Source organism: Canis lupus, chromosome 18, assembly GCF_048164855.1.
Source record: "Canis lupus baileyi chromosome 18, mCanLup2.hap1, whole genome shotgun sequence".
In the NCBI taxonomy this organism is placed as follows: Eukaryota; Metazoa; Chordata; class Mammalia; order Carnivora; family Canidae; genus Canis; species Canis lupus.
In genome coordinates, this window is record NC_132855.1 from 1,846,224 (window position 1) to 1,867,531 (window position 21,308).

The following is a 21,308-nucleotide window of genomic DNA, read 5'->3' on the forward strand; positions in this document are numbered from 1 at the left end:
TTCCTGATACGTTGGCTATCTGGAGCCTTCAGATTACCATGGAATGCGCCTGCCTTGCTGGCATTCCCAGCATTCTTACTTCTTCCCAGCAAGTACCAATTTCCAACAGCAACAATCTGCCCTATACTACAGCTGTGAATTTGGATTTCCGTGCTATACTTCCATAAAACAACAGGTAAAGTTCTCATTCTGAAAACTACCTCACTTATAATGACAGAGTTTTGATATTGGTGAGGTTTGGTGAGATGAGAGATTTTTTTGCATGTCGCATGGGAAATGCTTTAACCTTATCAGGTAGGTAGAATTTTGACAGCAGGAACGAAGAGGTTCAAAATAGATCCTCATTCTTTATCCCAGTGATTTTAATTTTAAAAATTTGTGCTAAGGAAAGAATCAGAAATGTAGATAAAGATCGATACACAAGAATTTATATACAAGAATTACTTATGACGGCAAAACATCGCCAATATAAATATTTAACAATGTGGAAAAGATTAAGGAAATCATATTAAGCAAACATTAAATACATCCATATAACATGATCTTATGTAGCCATTGAAATAATGTTTACAAAAATTTTATGGCATGTGTTTCTGATAAACAGTATGCTAAAAACGCAAGCTAGAAAATTGTGTAAAATGTATAAAACGCTTATAAAGAAACATGTCCAAGTTAACTGGCTTGGGGGTAGCCTTGTAGGTAGTCTCCTCTGTTCCTTGTTGTACTCTATGTATTTTGCAATTGGAATAGATCCTAAAGATTGTCTAGTTCAAAAATCGTCATCTTCCATAAAATGAAAGGCATCTGAAGAAATGAAGTAGTTTAGTCACAGCCTCTCACTGACAATGCCACCCACGGCGGTTTTCCTCTTTTCCCGAGGGCCATCTTGCTGCTCCTTGGGGGCCTATAATTACCATTTGGGGTAAATCATATGTCCATGTTTTTACCTCCATCCCGCTATCTTCAAGCAAGCCCAACACGTCCAAAGACAGTTTAAATGCAGCTGCTCGTTGCTGTCACTTCCAAATGGACCCCAGGCCTTGACTTTAGTAAAGAATTAAGATAACATGTACCAAGGCTTCGCTTGCTGACTTACAATCAACGGGTGAAGCATCTGCTCGAATTTAGGAGTGGGGCTTCTCACCAATGTGGAAGGCTGGCTCAGAGCCCCGGTGAGAGCCCCGGTGAGGCAAAGGGGGAACTGTTTGGCCACTACCTACTTAAGGATCAAATAGGCAAGTCCAGAACTTCTTTGTGCTTCTGGAAGAAACACAGGAAAACTGTAATACAGAAGGATCCAGCCCAGTAGTCTCAACACAGGGCCCAGGGCCAGCACGTTAGCACGTTAGCATTACCTGGAGGCTTGTTATTTCTGGACACACCTCCCCACTGTTCCTGGGTCAGATCTGCTGGGCGTCGAGTTCAGCAATCTGTGACGTTACAAGACTTCCAGACAATTCTGACGCATATTAAGTTTGAGGATCACGGGCCCAGCAAGCAGTGGGTACTATGGCTGGTGCTTTGCTAAAACTATGCTCTGTAGACAACCACCTGCACAGGGATTTCCTTTATCTTCTGATAAGCACAAACTACAGTGCTGGCTATCAGAGGGCAGGGCCCCCTAAGTCATCTCTGCCCTTTACACCTCTTCATCACCTGTTTGGTCATCTGATAATGAGGTGGAATGCTAAGCAAGATTTTTTAAATTCCAAAAGTTCCCTGCTCTCAATGAACCATTTTGTTGCACAGATGATGAGATTCTCGTATGACGTTCACATTTTTCCTTAGAGAAAGAACTGAAAAGAATTACTATGATTACTATTAAAAGGTTCTTCTTAACTTGTTGGTGGATTCTTTCTTGGAAAGCAGAGCCATCCCTCTGAACCAGCTCTGAAGCAAGGTTACAGAGAATCTTCACCAAGGGAAGCGGGTAGGTCGAGGTTTTGCTTTTCCAGTGGGTTTCCGCTCAGACACCGCCTGCAGCGCATTTCGCTTGGCTCTACCACACAGCTACTTCCTTCGCCTTAAGTAGTTTTCCCCCTACGTTTCTAAGAAGCAAATGGTGCTTGACTATGCCAAGGAAAGGTTCAGTTATTCTCCCAGGGCATTTGCAGGTTTATTTTGCAATTGCTAATTGATTTAATTGTGCACCCACGAGCTGTCTGCAGGAAACTGCCCTATGCGGAGTAGAGTACGAATAAATAAGTAAAACGTGCCCTGCCTTATAAGAAGTTTATAATATAGGGGCAGAGAAGACGAACGAACACACACAAAATATAAAACTGTGGAACACAAAACACACTCTAGGCCTCAGAGCTGCGTGAATCATGCGTGATGAGGTCTCAGGCTACTTGTTTACCATCTCCACCTTGAGGGAAACTTATGGGTAGACTTCTAAATTAATCTAGATTTTAAGAAACAGCAGATTTTAAGGAATCCTAGGCGCCAGAAACCTCAGTAGCAACACATATCACAAAGCTCTGGACTGTGAAGACAGGTGAGTAGGCCACTGGTGGGGGCCGCACATTACCCTCACCTGGGGCTCCGCAGAACACCGCGATGCCCAGGTTCACTCCCCTTCCCCCCAGTTTTGATATGATTTTCAGAAGTGGAACCTGGGCATTGACTTTTTAAACTGTTAAGCTCCCCGAATAACTCGAGTGTGAGAACAAGCCTGAGAATCTTGCTACCGCCGGGATGGGGAGGCGTCCGCACCACGGCTCGGGAAGCTTCGAAGGCCGCGCCCAGAACTGGCCTTCTGATGAGGAGGAATGAGAGGTCCCTGAGGACTTCTGCACGGGGCAGCGTGCGAGCCGAGCCACGTGTGTGTGACACTAAACCGCGTCGAGGGGATGCCGTCGAAGGCAGAGAGCAGCACCCGGGGGAGGATTCAGTTGCCACTGTGATAGCCCGAGAGGCACCCATGGCACCTGGACCCAGACGCCTGCTGCCCTGGTGTGTGCTGCCCAGGGAGAGGGGTCCACCCCGAGCTTTAGCCCCTTCAGCACCCTGGGTGCTTGCAGGAGGAACCTGCCCGGCTGGGCCGCAGCCCTGGCTGGGGCGAAGGTGACCAGCGCAGCTGGCTACACGTTGAGGCAGTGGGACACACAGATCAAAACATCATCTCTCGGGCCCTGGAAAGTCAAGACCCTCTACAAATTCTGCCTGCAGGAGACAGAATAGGATTCAACGTGAAACAGGTCATAGCTCTTGCCATGAGATTTCATCGCGTGTAACGTTACATTAGATACAGGGGCACCGCACACTGATTCGACACATGCATATATTGCAAAATGACCACCACAAAAATCTAGTTAACCTCCGTCGCCACATAGTCACAGATCTGCATCTGTGTGTAGTGAGAACGGCTACCATTTACTCTCTTAGCAACTTTCAAACATAAAATATGGTGTTACGAACTATAGTCGCCATGACGTGCAGGACAGCCCTAGAGCTTACTTCTAACTGGGACTGGGGACCTGGTGGCCACCTTCACCCATTTTGCCCACCCACCTCCCCAACCCCCCATCTGGCTGTTCCCCAGAGATTACAGCATCTGCAGAGTAGAAAAATATCTCGAGGAAATATCAAGATAGGGGAAAAAAGGGGCTCCTGGGTGGCTCAGTGGTTGAGAGTCTGCCTTTGGCTCAGGGGAAGATGAAAAATCATAGAGGGTATCCAGAGGGAAATAGTAATTAATAATGATTAACTAATTAATTCTAATTAACTAATTAATTCTCCAGAGGGAAAGTCGAGTCTCAAAAGGAGGTGATTTAGGGAGGTTTACAATAATTATAAAATGGAGAGTAGAAAGCAAAAGTGGTACAAAAACCAAGAGGCAGTCTCGAAAATGTGGTTAGATGCTCCCAAACTCCTCCCAAATTGAGGGAAATGTCTAAAATATTTCAAGCATCTAAATCTGATAATACACTAGCATAGTAAACACACCATATCTGGAATCCCCAGACTCCCTTGTAGTTAATCCCCACACTCTGTCACTTGAAAAGTCCCATATGAAACAGTTTGTTTTTGTTTCCTGGAGTCTTTCCTTAATCTAAATATAATATGAATATTCTTTGTTTTTACAAACGAAATCTGTCATTCGAAGCATAGTTTAGTCTATGGCAAGACCAAAAAGAATGGCTGATTTCTGAGAGAGACGAGTAAAGCCTCTAATTCTAAAGAAATATGAAGAGAACAATGACCTGAAATAGATTCCAGTTGACCCTTGAACAATGCAGGGGTGACGGGGTGCCAACCCCTGCAGAGTAGAAAATCTGTAGGTAACTTTCAACTCCCCCAAAACTTAGCTACTAATAGCCTACTGTTGACCTAAACCACGGGAAGCCAACTAACTCATATTTGGTACGTTCCATGTATTATATTCCAGACTGTGACAATAATGTAAACTAGAGAAGAGAAATATTATTAAGAAAATCATAAGGAGGAGCAAATACATTTATAAGACTGTGCTATAAGAAATCTGTGTGTACCTGGGCCCATATGGTTCCAATCTGCATTGTTTAAGGGCCAACTGTACTTATAAAAGTCAATTTGAGATGAAAACAATATAGAACATCAACCAAAGCTCTCCAATTTACCTGTACTTTAGGATCACCTGGAGATTTTAAACTTCTTTTTTTTTTTTTTTTAAGATTTAATTTATTTATTCATGAGAGACACACAGAGAGAGAGGCAGAGACACAGGCAGAGGGAGAAGCAGGCTCCATGCAGGGAGCCCGACACGGGACACGATCCCGGGTCCCCAGGATCACGCCCTGGGCCGAAGGCAGGCGCTAAACCGCTGGGCTACCGGGGCTGTCCAGTTTTAAACTTCTGATGTCCAGGCCCAAACTCTAGATCCACTCAATCAGAACATCCGGACCTAGAACCTGGGAAGCCAAGTTTAAAACTCTTCAGAGGAGATCCATGGACGGACAAGTATGAGAACCACTGAACTAAAAAGGTCAGAGGCAATCAGGGGCACCTGCTGTCTGAAACGAAATATTTTAACCAACCACTGAATTTGGCTATTAATTTTGTAACTGAGGCAAAACTAGGTGACATGTAGGTTTTTGATGTTCTACAAAAGCTACTCTATGTATCTGCCAGGGGGGAAAAGACTGTAAGATTTTTTTTCCCTTCACACAAAACCGAACAATGGTACAAGATGTTATTTGTAATGTGGTTAAAAAGAATCCGTAGTATTGAAAAAAGACGATTTGCTGTACCTTTAAAAAAAGATAAAAGTAGCAGAAAGTGCATTTAAAGAAAGAGTTCAGAGCAAGTATCTTCAAAGCTATATGAAACATTTCCCAGCTTTGGAAAATTTAAATACCCAATCTGGTTTCTATGAAACTTAAAAAGATCAAAAGATTAGAAGGAAGCTAGGCTTGAACGAGAAATGCTGGAGATTTCAGTAAACATCTGGTTACCATTTTCAATGGTCAGCACCAACCCACTTAAGGAAGCAGTTTAGCTTCTTTGGAGTAAAAATGAGACACTGGCTTTTTGTTCTCTTTGCACAGTGGAGGGTAAAGGAAACATCAGAACGGGGAGGTCACTTGAAGCTCAACTTCTATAAATAAGACAGCTTTTTTTTTTTTTTTTTCCTCTCAAAAACTAAAGTAAATTGAACTCAGGTCTCTGTAGTATAAACAACTCAACTGAGTTAGGGTTAAATAAACATTCCTTGAGCTCTAGTGCTCCAATCGGAGAACAAATTCTGTTTGCTCGTAAATACATCAGTAATTCTATAAGCACCGAGGGAAATCACAATCAACCTGAACACACAATTACCGCAGGTCATACTACAACAAAATAGAAGGGCGCAGACCTCTAAGTTTCTTTGATTCAATTTCCTTCCACCCCACCCCCACTCCCTCCGCCCCCTGGTTTGATTAACTGAAGGCACAGAAGCCCTTCTGATGTCACCCAAAACCTATTACTTGCATAATAAAAAACGTATGTCAAAGGTGTTCTGGGTGAAATACCGACAAGGCGAAACACACTGTGCCTTTTAAATGTGACCTTTACTCTTTTGTCTTCCTGCTAAATAGTCCTACAGCATATTAAACGCAGGAAGGCGGCAGGGGGGCTGGTGTGAGGCTGGAGACAGGAAGGAAAGAGAGGAAGAGGAGCTCATTAGGCTCTCGCATTTTAAAGGATCGGTAAGTAGAAGCATCTGCTATCAACATGCCTACTAGCCAAAGGGGACCCCCTCAAATGTGTCCCCAGACCAATATTTCTGCACCCCTTTGCTCACCATTCCTCTCTTCTGCCCTTGGACGTGACACTGAAAAGACTATAAAGGAAAGGGATTCCTAGAGTGATGAGGTTTAGGATCTCGTCTTACTTCCCCTCGTTCTGTGTGTATGAATGTTGGGGTGCCGATCTGAGAAAGCCTTGGGTGGTGACTTTACCTCATTCTCCTGAATAAGAAAGCAAATGCCCGGAGCACCCCTGGCTTGATGCCTTTCCAGCAAAACCTCCTGTGCTCTGAGATGGGCTGTTCCCCTGCTGCGTAGCTTGGAGAGATAAAATGTTCATCCTTACACTGGTCCTGGTTATGTCTTCTGGAGTCACTACAGATAAATCTTGTACCCAAGTGTCCCGTTAAACAGTGGGGATACAAAAATATTGGCCCAACTACTTGCAGGGCCTCCCAGAAACATTCTTTGCAATTGGAACCATCTATTTTCTTGTGCCTGCTGCAGATCTGGTTTCGGCTGCAACCGTAGAAATATGCCCTCTTCAAGTATAACATAAATAGTTCTCACCCAATGACAAAATATACTACGTGTCAGAGTCTCCCGGACCATATATTACTTAGACTCTACCCTAGGAGCAAGGCAAAAACTTTTGGAAAATGTTTATTTAAGTCCCAAAATATTCCCTTTTAGGCCACTCCTCCATTCATTCTATGGACTAAAACAATGATTTACTAAATAGGACCTGGATGATTTGAAAGAGAGTAATTCAACGGTGGATCTCTCTCTTTTCTGTAGAGAAGGTGTATGTTATAAAATTCCTGGGTCGTTTGATACATTTTTCCAAAGCAAGGGGTTGGAAGAACATAAATGCGAATATCTTACACTATACTAAGCAAAGAAGTAGAGAGAATAATGTAGAGGACACAAACGAGATCTAGCTCACAAGGTGGGGGGGGTTGACCCTAATGCTTTCTGTGTTCACAAGCCACAAAAGCTATTTGCTTACTTTTACAAATCCTTTATTGGAGAGGTTTTTTGTTGTGTTTTGTTTTGTTTGTGTGTTTTTGTTTTTTTAAGTAATGCTATGCATTTCATTGTTTTATGGAATATTAAACCCTCAGTGAATCAGTCATCACCTCTAAGCAGATACCTCACAAATCCTTTCTTCAGTTTTTGCTAAATACACTCATGAAAAGCTTATGGCACCTGAGACCAGATAGGCCTAGAACTAAACTCATCCGTCCTCCTCCAATACCACCAGACAGTAACGCTGGTAAATGAGACCGAGGAGTCTTAACAGGAAAAGAAGAGAAGAACTCTGAAAAATGGACACAAGCACTTAAAGCCTCAACAGGTACCATCAGCCCAGATACTACTGTATTTGCAGTTGCGTTATTTTTATAGAAGAGCAAATCTGAGCACGGGTAGCGTATCCATGTACCTCTAATGCCATGTAAAAATAAAAGGTTTATCAATTAAGTTTTAATGTGAATTCTCTGAGATAGTTCACTAAGGGGCTCAAGTAACTGGTACACTATGTTATCTTCATTTATTCACGCATTCGGCTGTATTCCATAAATACTCATAAATATTCCCTGGGTGCCTCTAGGTAGAGGGCAGGGTTTTAAGTGGTAGGCACAACGGACATGGTCCCTGACCTCAAGGAGCTTACAGACTTGCTTTCTTAATGAGAGGTCTCTCCCAAGGGAATGGTCCAGGAGACTATGTGTTGGAATTTCAGGAGGATTTACAGCCCAGGCCTTTCAATGAGAACACGTGGGTTGATAAAGACGGCCTTGAAAACACCTGTCACGTTCGTTTATCACAAAATATCCAGCAGTAGCACCTCCACGTTCTTCACATAGAACCCATTTTCAGTGAACCTCCCCAGAAAGGAATCTCCATCATCCTTATGCAATTAGTTCTTGACGGGTAGTAACGACATTATCTCCCGTTCCTGGAGGGCCCCCAACGTGGCCTTGGTGGAGCAATCCAGCACAATCAATTCCCAAAGAGAAAACAAGGACTTTGGGAGGTTAAGTAACTCGTCGAAGGTTATATAACTAACCATTAAAGGTAACACTAGACCACAACTCGGGGTTGATCTTACTCCAAAGCTTATTCTTTTTAATTACCCCAGTCTACTACCTCCCCCAAGAAAGCAATTACTGTAGTTAAGCTCTTCTTTCTTACGGACAATTTAAATCTCAACCTCCTTATTGCTTCTTCTTGAATACAAATAAGCTAAAGAAAGAAAACTGAAACACGCTGTCCGTCACAGAAGTGAAGACTGGTCTGCAGTAGTTGCTTCTTTTCCATACAAGCCCCAGAGACAACTTTTGGCAAGTGGCCACTATAAATAAACCTTCAAAATTAGACTAAATTTCAAACGGTACATGGGTGTGTTGGACATTTTTGAGAGTGCAGGTGAATGTAAATAAAAATATAGGAGGATAGAAAACTATTAAATTATGAACAGAGAAGGAAATGGGCTTTTTCTTCTCTAATATGTTTTCCACAACATTAAGTAGTGATCTGTATCTCTCGCTCTATTAACTATATCGTTTAATAGTGCTTCCCAAGAACACAGTTAGATAAATTACAGTGTCCTTATGGGGGGAGGGGGGGAGAAGCCATGAAGCAGCAGCATCTAAAACTTCATTCTCTAGAACACAATATATCAAGTTTAATATCAATACAAATATCGATAAGCACTATCACCATATTAACTCTAGCCCTTCCTAGAAATGCCTTTGCTCTACTGTGCTGTACTATTACAGTCTCCGCTCACGCTGGAAGGTTGCTATATGAACCAAAATATGACATCCACTTCATTTGCAGTACAAACATTGCTCTGGTTCTGGGCCTATTACGTAACTTAGGCTCATCTACTTAGTAATCCCTTCAAGAAATGTGTTTTAAATATACTACTTGGGTGTGTTAGGGGAAGGAACATAGTGTTCCCTTCTTTCTGAGAGTAAAATTTCTATTCTTTCCCTTGTTGTTCTTGGTATTTGAAGGCCCAAACCAAAATTAAGCTTAAATTATGATAACTAAGAGGAATATCCAGCCTGAGCCCTAATTTTATTTTTATATGTTTTATTATAAACCAACAAATCCTTTTTGAATGAGGTTTGGTAAAAGTTAAAAACTATCTCAGCCCTAGAATTTAACCATCAGCTTGGTTTGGGATCAAATAACATAGAATTAGTCTAGATACATGGGTCAGCAAACTCCTTCTGTGAAGGGCCCAATAGATGCTTTAGGCTTTAAGAGCCATAGAGTCCCTGCTCCAACTCCTCAGCTCTGCTGTGGTAAAATGAAGCAGGCAAAGGCCTATGAAAACAAACATGTGGCTGTATTCCAACAAAACTTTGTTTACAGAAACAGGCATTGGGCCAGATTTGGCCAGGGGACCATAGTTTGCCAACCTCTGGCAAGAAAATCGATATGGTCTTCCGCTTTTATGTTTCTTGGGGAAAAAAAAAATCCATGGGAAACCCCCATGGGGGGTTTCTTGTTTTTCTACAAAAACAAGAGCAATTTGAAACCCTAAGAGTGACCGATTCTGTGGCAGATTGGCAGCTGTATTTCACAGGGATTATTATATTTAATTTGGAAGTGCAAGGTGCATGCAGAAGGGAACGGAAGACTGATAAATAGGCACTACTCTTCAAGTACACAGAAATAATTCTCATCCAAAGATACAACCTGCTGAGACAGAGCCTCACAGACCCATACGACTTGGATGTTACCGTGGGAGTAGACTAAGAATTTTTGGAAGACATCTACTCTCTTTTAGGCGAGATTATGCTATTCCGTGATTTAGTAAAGAGTAGCTAGATACCAGGAAGGACAATAATGGGTTGGTGCTTCTATCTTTTCCTTTAGAGAATTATATGTTCTTATAAACGTAGGGACATGAGATATATTTTTCCAAAGCAAGAAGAGTCTGAAGGACCACAAAGTATGTATGTTTTACATGTTGCCAAGTTTTAGATCTGTAAGGACAATTGTCCGCTTGCTGTTTTCAAAATCAGACTAAAGATGAAATGCCTGTAAATACCTAAACAGTTAAAATTTGAGAAGTACGATGGCATTGCAGCGAGTAGACTTTTGCATTGTTTTAATCACAAAACTAACTCTAAAGATGGCTATTTCTTGAACCCATGGTCTGTCTCTTAGGATAGTGTGCCCCAGTGGGCTACCTATCAGAATCCCATGTGTCTGTTTTTGCCATATAAATTTCTGGGCCCTGCTCCCAGACTGTTGAATCAAAAAATAGTGGCTGGGCTTTACTTTGTCTCCTCCCAGAACTCTGATGGGGCGGACAAAGTGATTAAATTCTCACCACAGATTATCATGAAGTAATATCATTTACTGCCTTTAACAGATAAGAGAGCCGGAGCTCGAAGAACCTCACTCGCTGAAAGTCACCTATTCGCAGCCATACTGTCTTTCCGGGGAGAGCCACCGACTTCTGTTATGCCACCAGAATGGGATTAACCAGGAAAAAAACATAATGCCCACATTCTAATTTAGAACCTGAGACTGCTTACCTTTCCTTTCAATAAATGTTTACTGAATAAGAATAGAATATAAAGCCCAAACGTTACTCTACAAAAAAACAAACAAACAAACAAACAAAAAAAACAGATTATACTTAATAGTGGAATGTTGCCTGGTTAGGATGCTTTTATTTTTTCTAATTTTTATCCATTTCTGGCCTTAAAGGTTTAAAAAAGAAGAAAAAAAAAAGTTGATCCAAGCTGGAAAGCGGCCACCTGTGCTTCACACACTGGCACAGAAAGAGGCCAGCAGAGGTGAATGGGCTCAAATCAGAAGAGGAGAGAAAAGAAGGAAAAACAGGTAGGATAGGGAAGGGTTTTTTTAATATTTATTTTCCTACGACCAAGCGTGTATTTTACAGATGTGTCAAATCTGTACCTGGCTGGGCACTTAGTACCTATTTTATTTTTGATGTCATGGTTTCAAATTTCAGTTCTGCCAAGAGCAGAAACTTCAATGATAAAGATAGGAGGGCTGAGTCTCCAGATTATTCTGAATTGCTTCCACGTCCCCCAAGATGCTCAAGATGGAGAAATTAAGTTTAAATGTGCAAATACAGCATCATACTTTCTGCTGCTGTACATATAGTAAAATAAGCATGAGGTGAACATGTGAAACTAAAGAAAAATGAATCAAATCTTTAGAAAATATTTTCACAGCGGGTGCCTCAATTCAAACATAACGTATAGATTAAATCTGTGGCCATGGAAAATAAGCTGCAATAAAAATGTGATTTTTTTTCCCTATATGTTAGAAAATCCAGGAAATGTTAGATTATGGTCACAGAACTTTTTTTAATTTCAGGTATTTGAGGTTTCCCTCACAACGAAAACTACAAAATGAGATGAAAAACCAAAAGTCCGTTTTCCATTCTAGTGAAATTGCTACCCTTTCTTGAGGCCTTCCCCAGGAATAATATCTTATTAGCCTGAGTCAAAGAAACCAAGAAAGAATTAGGAAGTGGATGTTTTGCAAGCTGAGGGAATGTGGGGTAGGAGAGCCAAATCAGCATTTACACTGACACAGGTGGTGACACCATCTATCTAATTTGGCCGCCAGATTTTACTGCCCCCAGGCTGTCTTCGCACTTCCTTGGTATTTGGGAGCAGCAGAGTCATCCTCCTTTTTCTTGTGAAACTGACCCAAGGACATCAAGGGAGAGAGCAGCCACAGTCCTTCTAAATTGCAACTGGACGAAGTTGAAAATGGAAACCGAATTGAAGCTCAGAGGCACCGAAGGCCGTAGAGCCCCTCCTGAGCCCCTCCGCGGTCAGGCGCAGCTCCGGGGAGGGAGAGCAGCAGCTTCCCGGGTAGTGGTGGGTCACCCCGGCTGCTGTTTTGCACGACTTTAGGCGCACAGCTCACCGGGTGCAGGCGGGGTTATACCATCAGCTACCTCAGGGAGGGGCTAAAATGGGATGGGAGGGAGACCACACGTTTTATATCTTTCCCTAACACTATGAATGGTTTCCTGACAATATCATTGGTGGATCTTCTAGAACTCTCAATCCGTCCTTCCTCATAGGACCAACCACAATGAAGTCCATAAAATTCCTTTTCAGCCCCCTTTGATATTCTAGAGCTTTCCCTTTCCTTTTTGTTTTTCTCCTGGGCTTCCAGGAGCCCAGGGCAGATTCCCATACTACTCCTAGGGGATAGGGATCACCGAATGGCATTCCTGAAGACCTGTCCTGATGGCCCATACTCTGCACCTTTTTAGGACCTTTCTTTGCATTGAAGTGTACTTTCTGGGCCCTGTCCTCCAAAAACTGTGCTAAGTAGCTTATAACTTTACAGCCAGTGTGATAAGGGGAACAAGGTGAAGGGGGATTGTGGCTAACTGTTCCCCCAACCTCACTGATTCATCGGCATATGGAAGCACTTTTAAAAAAATTATTTTTCTGATTTTATTTACATTCACTTAATTAACATGCAGTGTATTCCTGGCTTCAGAGGTAGAGGGCGGTGATTCACCAGTCTTATACGACGCCCAAAGCTCATTACATCCCGTGCCCTCCTTCATGCCCATCACCCAGTTACCCCGTCCCCCACCCCCGCGCCTCCAGGGACCCTCGGTTTGTCTCCTATGATTAAGAGTCTCATGGTTTGGCTTCCTCTCTGATTTCGTCCTGTTTTGAGCAAGGTGGAGTGTATCTGTCACATGGTGAGTTGCTTAGGAAATGTTAGCTGTTACTGCTACTGCCCTTTCTGACCCTCATCATCTACTCAACTTTCTTTTCAAATACCTTGTTTAAAAACTTGTCTTTTATTTCTCACTCCAAATGATAGAAATAAAAGTACTTGACTAGTAATAGTGTGTGTGATAAATATCCATGCTTCTCTCGCATTTTAGAGCCAATCTGTGAATCACATTTAAGCTGGCTTCTCAAAACAATTTCCAGCACATTCTACTTGCAGTCAGATGAAGTGGCAATTTTCTTAAAATATGGAGCAGTTTGGTGCTGGGCAGACATGTATTCAGGCTCATAAACATAAACATTTTTTATGTGGCATTTAAATATGAACTATGCAACTCCAAAATGCTACAAAAATATAAACAAAATAATTTCAGGAACAAAGAAATATAGCTGAAGAAAAATTGAGAGGAAGTAAAAAAGGAGCCAAGTTTTCTTTGACGCAGGAAAGTTGGTCATGGATACAGATTTGCTTGTATAGATTTCTTGAGGGAAAGAATGTGGCACGTTCTGGAAATTGTTTAACATTATACATCAAGCAACTTTGGTGTTTGCTTCTTATTCTGACCTTTTTCTAGCAGCCTCGGCCCAAGGCCAGCCTCGAGCCTTTCTTCAGCGATGACAACCGTGTAGCGATGCTGAGTGAGAATGTGCTGGTGGAGCCGAAGCTCGGTTTCACTGAAGGAAGAAGGCCTGTAGAGTAGGGCCCTTCGGTCATGGCCGCCAAAGTGTGTCTCTATTGACTTCTGGATCTACAAAAAAAAAAAAGAGAGAGAGAGAGAAAGGAGGCATAAAAATTCAAGAGGAAGAAGTTGCACGCTTCCCTTGAAGGACATCATTAATGCAAATCAAGGGCCATTCAAAAAGCTGTCCTGTCAGTGTCTCTGGAAATGAAAGACAGATCCCCTGAAAGGCTGGCAAGGACAAAGGTGACCTCGTATGCAAGAAGTGAAGGTGAATTGAATTTTTCTCACTATTATAGAGAGATGAGAATTTTAGGCCGTTAAAATATAGAGCTCCTGGGGGAATACTGTTACGCTGAAATACAGAGCTCAACCCTAGCTGAAAATATAAATTAATAGCAACGCCTTTCATCTGCATTGTGCTTCTATAAAATACTTCCAGCTGCATTACCTTTCACAGTGCTTTTTAGGTAAACACAGGAGAGGAAATGGATGCAGAGAGGATGGATTTTGTGCTGGCAGGACATGTTGAGGAATGGGGAGAGCTGAGAAGCACGCTCAGAGCTCCCTGGAGATGGACAATGCTGCTGCATCCCTCAAGAAAAATGCACCAAAACTGGCACCCGGCTCAGTGTGGCAGGGCGGACCCTGCCCCAGAAGGGGGGCATCGTAATTTCAGGTTCTTCCTTCCATAGCTTATTGATCCTCCAAATAAACACTCTTCTTTCTCACAAGGATGTTTGAAATTCCACTAACAAAAAGGAATTTCCCAACTGGCAAGTAGAAACAATGCTGAAATCTGAGTTCATCATAAGGCATAATGGCAGACATTGGGTATTTTCCTAAAAACTTGAGAATAAACCTTGATAAAGTAGATAATTTTTTTTTTTTTTTGTTACTGGAAGGAGTGATGGTATCAGGGTGACAGCAAAGACTTGGAGGGGCCGAAGAAAAGGAGACAAAGGAGTTGGGGGAGGATGATGAGGGAGAAGAGGTAAAAAAAAAACAAAACAAAACTGGGATCCAAGTTACTCACAGGGCACCTCTGAGTCAAAGCGTCCACTCTGTGGATCTAAAACATAGGGAACCATGTCTTTTCACTACTTGAATGTCTTCCTGACTTCCCACGACCCCTAGACTCCATTCCCAATCTTCATCAAGGAACACAAGGCTATTCAGACTTAACCCTTGTCTTTCCTCTCTGGTCATAGCACATTCTTAATGCTCTCCATTCCTGACCCCACCCTGTTCTTTCATTCGCCCACCAATGTGCCTTCAACCTAAAATTCCTTCCCCCCTCTCCATTCGTCCATCTGGCTAGCTCCAAATCAAACGTCACCTCTTTGGGAAAGTTTTCCCTGAAATACACCCTTCCCTTGGCACTTCCGAGAGAGGAAGAGTGCATGTCTGCCCGATGCGAGCTCCGTAACAGGCGGTGTACACGTACACACAGCACATGTTCGATGAATGAAAATACCCACTAAATTAAGGAGTCCGGGTGCCCCATCAAGATCTTTGACGATCTTTGATCAAGATCTTTGATATCTTTGATGATATGTGTGGAGAGAAAGAAGGTATAGACTTAGACTACAAACTCTCTGAGGGCAGGAACCGTATCCCATCTGTCACTGCACACAAACTATTGCCATCTGCGAATGAACAGACAAAGCGAGTGACGATAGGAGAACACAAACTCCGGGGAGCCTGCTGGGCTCGAATCCCCCAGGGTCTACCAGCGCTCTTTGTGTGACCTTGGCTGATACTTTCCTCCTTAGGGTGCAGAGAAGACTAAAGAGTTCGTGTCTGTGATGGGCTTAGGACTGTGCCTGGTATATGGGAAATAATATGTATGTGTTTTTTTTTTTTTTTAAGATCCATTTATTTATCTGAGAGTGACAGCACACACACAAATGGGGCAGGGGCGGAGGGAGCGAAGCTCAAGCAGATGCCCCGCTGAGCAGGGAGCCCAACCCGGGGTTGGATCTCAGGACCCTGAGATCACGAGCTGAGCTGAAACCACGAGTTAAACGCTTAGCTGGTGGAGCCACCCTGGCACCCCTATATATGTGGTTTTTAAGTAATAACATGAAGAGCAAAGAGTCAGAAAAACTGCTTCTGAGCCTGAGCCCTGCCTGGCATGTGGTGACACAGGTGTTTAACACGCATGTGGTGGACTTAATAGAAAGGAATAGAACACGAGCTAATCGCACCTCCCCTGCGTGGTACTTCGGACAAGCATGATTAATTAAGTATCTTCCCTTCTTAAAGGATGCTGTGTTTTATTGATAACGAAGCTATTTATTGATTGATAATGAAACTATTTAAACTCAAAAATTCAACTGCTAACTGGGACATGATTCCTCAGCTAATATCATTGCTTGTCATGGTAAATTTTGGAAGAAGGAGTATTTGAAGCCAGAACAGGTGGGGCCTTTGTACGCAGGAGTCAGAGGGCACCGCTGGCCCACAGGAGGCCAAAATAAACAAACATGCATGGAGGTGCAAGGGGAAGACAGATGCTTCCAAATATATCGGTGTCACTCAGGCAAAATGCACAGTGCCCAGAACTCCCTTCTCACATTATTTTCTTTCGTAATCACAGGATGCTCCTCTCTATTACAGCTGGCTCAGGATAGCAGTGATTTCACACGGGGAGAGTGTATTTTCAAACTTGATGTTATTACTATTTTGAAAAATCCATTCCCCCCCTTCCCCCCGGCCAGGGTCAGTTTAAGCAAGAGCAACGTAGCTCTCGGCAGTGTAGCGGACATGGACCTTATGGTAAATAAAGTATAATTACTGCCATATTTTATAATAACCTTTATAACAGACTGACATTTTAACTCGCATCTCAGGCTACAGAGAATAATGGGAAGTGAGCTTGTCAGTCAAATTATGTCATGTTATCCTGTAATACAAACTGCTCCTGTCCTTGTCATATTTATAACTCACTGTATCAGCAAAATGGCCCAATACCAAGGGGCAAGAACACTTTTGACTGGTTTAACAACAGGTGCACACACCACAAACGTGAAATAAAAACTACATGAATAATTATGTCAACCACACTAACACATGCAGGATCCCCAAATGCCAGGAGCGGCGCTCTGGGAAATGAGAGCTCTTGATTACCCCTACAATTTTGAAGATATATTTTTAGTGGAAGGGTTCAACCTGGCCAAGTCTACAACTCGAGACTCGCAGCCCCACTGAGAAGACCTTGGGAAAGAATGAGCGTTACTGGGTGTTAATCCTCTCTCCCTTCTTCTAGATGGACCTGAAAAATCGTCCCTCGGAAATCACGTTGCCAGACTACATCAAAGTTATTTTAATTTTTTAAAACATTTTATTTTTTTTTATTTGACATATGAGGGAGGAGCAAAGAGAGAGAGAGAGAGATGGGGGGGGGGTTTCCCAGACCATGCTCAGCACGGAGCCCGACACAAGGTTCGATCTCCCGACCTGGATGCTTAACTGACTCTTGATTTCGGCTCAGGTCGTGATCTCAGGGTCATGAGATGGAGCCCCACATCAGGCTCCCTACTCATCTGCTTGAGATTCCCGCCCTCTCCCTCTGCCCCCGCCATTTGCCCTCTGTCTCTGTCTCTCCCGTTTTCTCTCTATATAATAAATACATCTTTAAAAAAAACATGAACACATTATTTTAATTGGAAAGACTTCAAAGTCTGAGACCTTTATGCCACGTTAGCTAAAGCAAAGGACAGAGCGCCGAAATAAACAAGCTGAAGCGTTAGGTGCAGCCACACGGAGGAAGAACAGAGGCCCAGGGACCAGAAATCGGGATTTGAATTCTGCCTCTGCCACTTGCTTGCTTTGTCCACTGGGGAGAGTTGTGTTCTCTCTCTGCGTCAGAGTTTTCTCATACGTATGGTTGAAGTAACAAACTCTACCTTGTTGTAACCTGAAGTTAGGTGGGGAATTAAATTAATTTGCTATACAAAAGTGTCCAACACAGTGCCCCAATAATAAATGATGGCAATTATTAATAAAATTGAATAATAACATATTATAACTTTGCGCTTCCATTACGGGTTCTATAAGCATTAGGGGCCCCGGGGTAGCGCAGTCGGTTCAGTGTCTGGCTCTTAGTGTCAACTCAGGCCTGACCTCAGGGTTGTAAGATCGATCCCTGCACCGGGTTCTGTGCTCAGCATGGAGTCTTCTTGGGACTTTCTCCCAATCCCTCTACTCCTCCTCCCTGCATTCTCTCTCTCTCTAAACAAATATTTTTTTTAAATCCTATAAGCTTTACAATTACTATAGTTTGACCTCTGTCATAAAAAGCATTTCTGCAATAAACTATGTTTCCATATATCTTGATATATGTTTTTCTCCATATGACTTGTCACCTTTTAATGAAAAAATATAATTATTTCTAGATTATGTTTATTGTCTCTCTACACCATAAAAGGGGGTAAATGAAACCATGTATTTTGTCTCTTTTGTTCACTTTTGTTTCCCTAACCTTAGAATATTACTGGGCACGTAAGGGGCACATAATAAATATTCCTTGAATGAATGAACACAAACATTTTTTTTCGATATGTATGTCTTAGTTATAAATACTACCATGGAAGATTGGGAACAGAAAGTGGTGAACATTTGGATTAAGAAACTTATCTCAGCAGAATTTCAAATAGGAGCAAGAATGACAAAAATAGGATTAAATGTTTGAGAAAAGTAATGAATTTGTAGTAAAAAAAATCAAATAAAGACCTATATTATAAAAGTCTTGTATTTCTCAATTACTTATAGTATTAAAAAAACTTCACTAAGACTCACCACAAAAGCAAGAAATAGAGCTTTTTAAAAATAGTAGGGATGAAAAATAATTTTTTTTCACATAGCAGGAACGTTTTTTCTAGATTTATTAAAGTAGCCATGTATTCATGACACCTTTTGATGCCCAAATACAAATCATATGGTAGACCTTGGTTGTGTGTTATATATAACTAAAACTCAAATTGCCCTGTGGTTTAGATCTTTGACATTTTAGAAATATTGCCGAGTCCATCATAGTGAATTATGTTTTAATTTTTCTGTTATAAGAATATAATAGGGATTTTTTACCCATTGGTGAAATTTACACTTATTTTAGAGAATTCAAGAAATAAAATTGAGTTTTCCTGGATGCATACCCTACACATTTCCCACTGAAAAAGTATTTATAATTGTAGGACACAGACCACAGGTCTCATGGGTATGCAAGCAGAGCCCGAGAATGTTCCTCACCTAAATGAATCTTTAGTTAACCTCTATCTTTATCTCACAACTGACTCAACTGGCTCTCAAGTCCATCAGGGAAGGAACACGCACTTCTCAGACCTACTCCATGACAACGAGCACAATCTTGATTTCACTCCCAAACGGCACCTCGGGGCTCCTGCCTGTCCCACGAACATCCCATGAAAGGCACGTTTGCTCACCTGTGCCTCTGCGCAAGTTTTAAGCATCAACAGAGAAACTAAAGCAATCAAGTTTCAACATAAAAAACTGTATTCCCAATATAGCTTTGATGAGGTGGCAGCAACTTACGTAGCTATTCCTACAACCCATCATCGCCTGTTTCTCCATCTATCTTTCCCGTTGGCGTTCTTCACGATTTATAGTTATATGTTGACTTGTTTAATGTCCGCCTCTCACACGAGCTTGTACGCTTCATGAAGGCCTAGATGTGTCTACGCTGGTCGGAGTAAGAGGGAATGGATGAATGAGTGAGCAAACGAATGAGCGCATGAATGCAAAGTACACATTCATTGTTTGTAATCATAGGTTCGATCATTTTACTCACCATCAAGTGAAAACATCCACTAGAAAATCTCAGTGGAAGCTTTGACATTTGCATCTCAAGCCATAAAATATCTACGACTTTTTCATCCCTCATGACTCTCTCTCCTCCGCTTCCCTACAACCACCCCCTCCAATGACCACATCTTGCACTTTGTGGTCCCCCAAACGGCCCCCCTCCAAAATTATAAAATGAGATTTTTTCCATTGTCTGATCGCATTTGCATGTTTCCATCTCTTCTCGTTTCTTCCTAACACGTCAGTTCTCCAACCACTGGCTTTTCCTCCTCATGCCAACTTTCTGAGAGCCTCTTTTTTACCTTCTTGCTCGGCAGTTCAGATTCCATGGTCCAACACTCCAATCACTCCCTACCCAGTATATTAGATTCCCTTGCTCCACTGCACTTGCACCACATTCACACGGTAAAGCTTCAGGCATGGAAGAGCTGGGGACCCAGCGGTTAACAAGACAGACGGGTCTCTGCCCCGCAGAGCTGACAGTCCATCAAGACGCAAACAACTAGGCACAATGAATAATGAGAAGCCAGGTAAGTAGGGAGGACTGGGGGGCTGCGGAACCTGACGCCCATAGATCCCATGTCCTGCCCCTGGGCTGGGTTGCTGGGAGCCACTGAAGCAAAGTGCCTGGTTGGTTGGACAGATTCTGGTTGGCAAAACCAATTGGGTCTTGGGGGTCCCCAGACCATCCGCCATGCTTCCCTCTCTCTCATACTCCATAGTGACCAACGTTCCCGGTCTCTAGCTACCTTCTTATTTCTACAGATCACTGCCTCCCATTCACAGAGGAAATCAGCACTAATAGAAGGAAACAAGCTACACGGCCTCTGTTTTGGCAAACCGGTCGCCTATCGGCACAACTAATGTTTCCTCTTTCCTGCTGGCTGCCGTAGAGGAAACCTGTCCTCTCCTCTTCTCCATAGCTAATCACTCTGGGTTTATTCTCCAGATTCCACATCATCCCCAACAAACCTCCTCCCGATGTCTACCCTCAAATCCCTGAGAACCTCATCCCCCTTTTCTCCTCCTGGGTCCTTCAGATGCCCTCCCGTTTGGCTCGTTCTCCATGTTTACTCATTCACTCACTCACCTACTTGAGATTGTTGAACACTTCCTACAGGACAGGCACGGGGCTGGGCTCTGAAGAGCCCTGGCAGGACTCTATGCCCCGCTGAGCTCACTTTTTAGCAGGAAGAGCAAGAAACAACGAAGGAAATCTAACTCAAGGTGAGTTCCGGTGGAGATACAGATCTCTGGTCTGGGTGAAGTGCTAAAGGATGATCCCGGAGCTCTTCTAGATGCTGTCACTTGCATATGTTATGAATGTTGTGCGTGAAAGAAAATGAGGGAAGAAAGAAAATCCTCAGAGGGAGAGAAAAGATGAGCAGAGAAGTTGCAAGAGCAAGTTCCTGCAGGTCAGCGCCACAGGTGCCGTGGGCGGTAAATACGGTCAGGCGGGCAGTAAGAAATGACCCGCAAGGAGGGGGAGGGCGAAGGTAATACAACTCTACTCGGTGTGTTCTTAAGTAACTAGTAGGAAACCAAAACCTCATGAGTAGTAGAGAATTGGAGAGTTGGTTGACTTCCCGCTGGTCTCTCTACCTACGTACACCCTCGAGGGACGTCGATGCCCTTTACTAAAAGCCGCAGCAGGGAAGGCACAAAGCGGGGAACCCGGAGAGCATTTTCCTGTTTTATTTTGTTTTCTGGAGAGGGATGGGCATCCTGATGGAATTCCGGAAGGCCAGACCCTTACTTCCTACATAGCAAAGATTTCCTAAGAACTTTATGACGTCATTCCCGTAATACAGAAAAGTTTTTTT

At 42.8% G+C, this 21,308-nt stretch overlaps 1 protein-coding gene across 2 annotated transcripts in view; it reads right to left on the reverse strand.

Annotated features, from left to right (window-relative positions):
• CPED1 (cadherin like and PC-esterase domain containing 1) overlaps positions 1-21,308 on the reverse strand; it is a 260,855-nt gene that overhangs the window by 220,612 nt on the left and 18,935 nt on the right. For both annotated transcript variants that reach the window (XM_072783304.1, XM_072783303.1), the window contains exon 2: positions 13,545-13,728. Coding sequence is in view for 1 of the 2 variants with exons in the window: in XM_072783303.1 (XP_072639404.1) it covers positions 13,545-13,728 (184 nt within the window). In the remaining variant the exon portion in view is untranslated. The remainder of the gene's footprint in view (positions 1-13,544; positions 13,729-21,308) is intronic.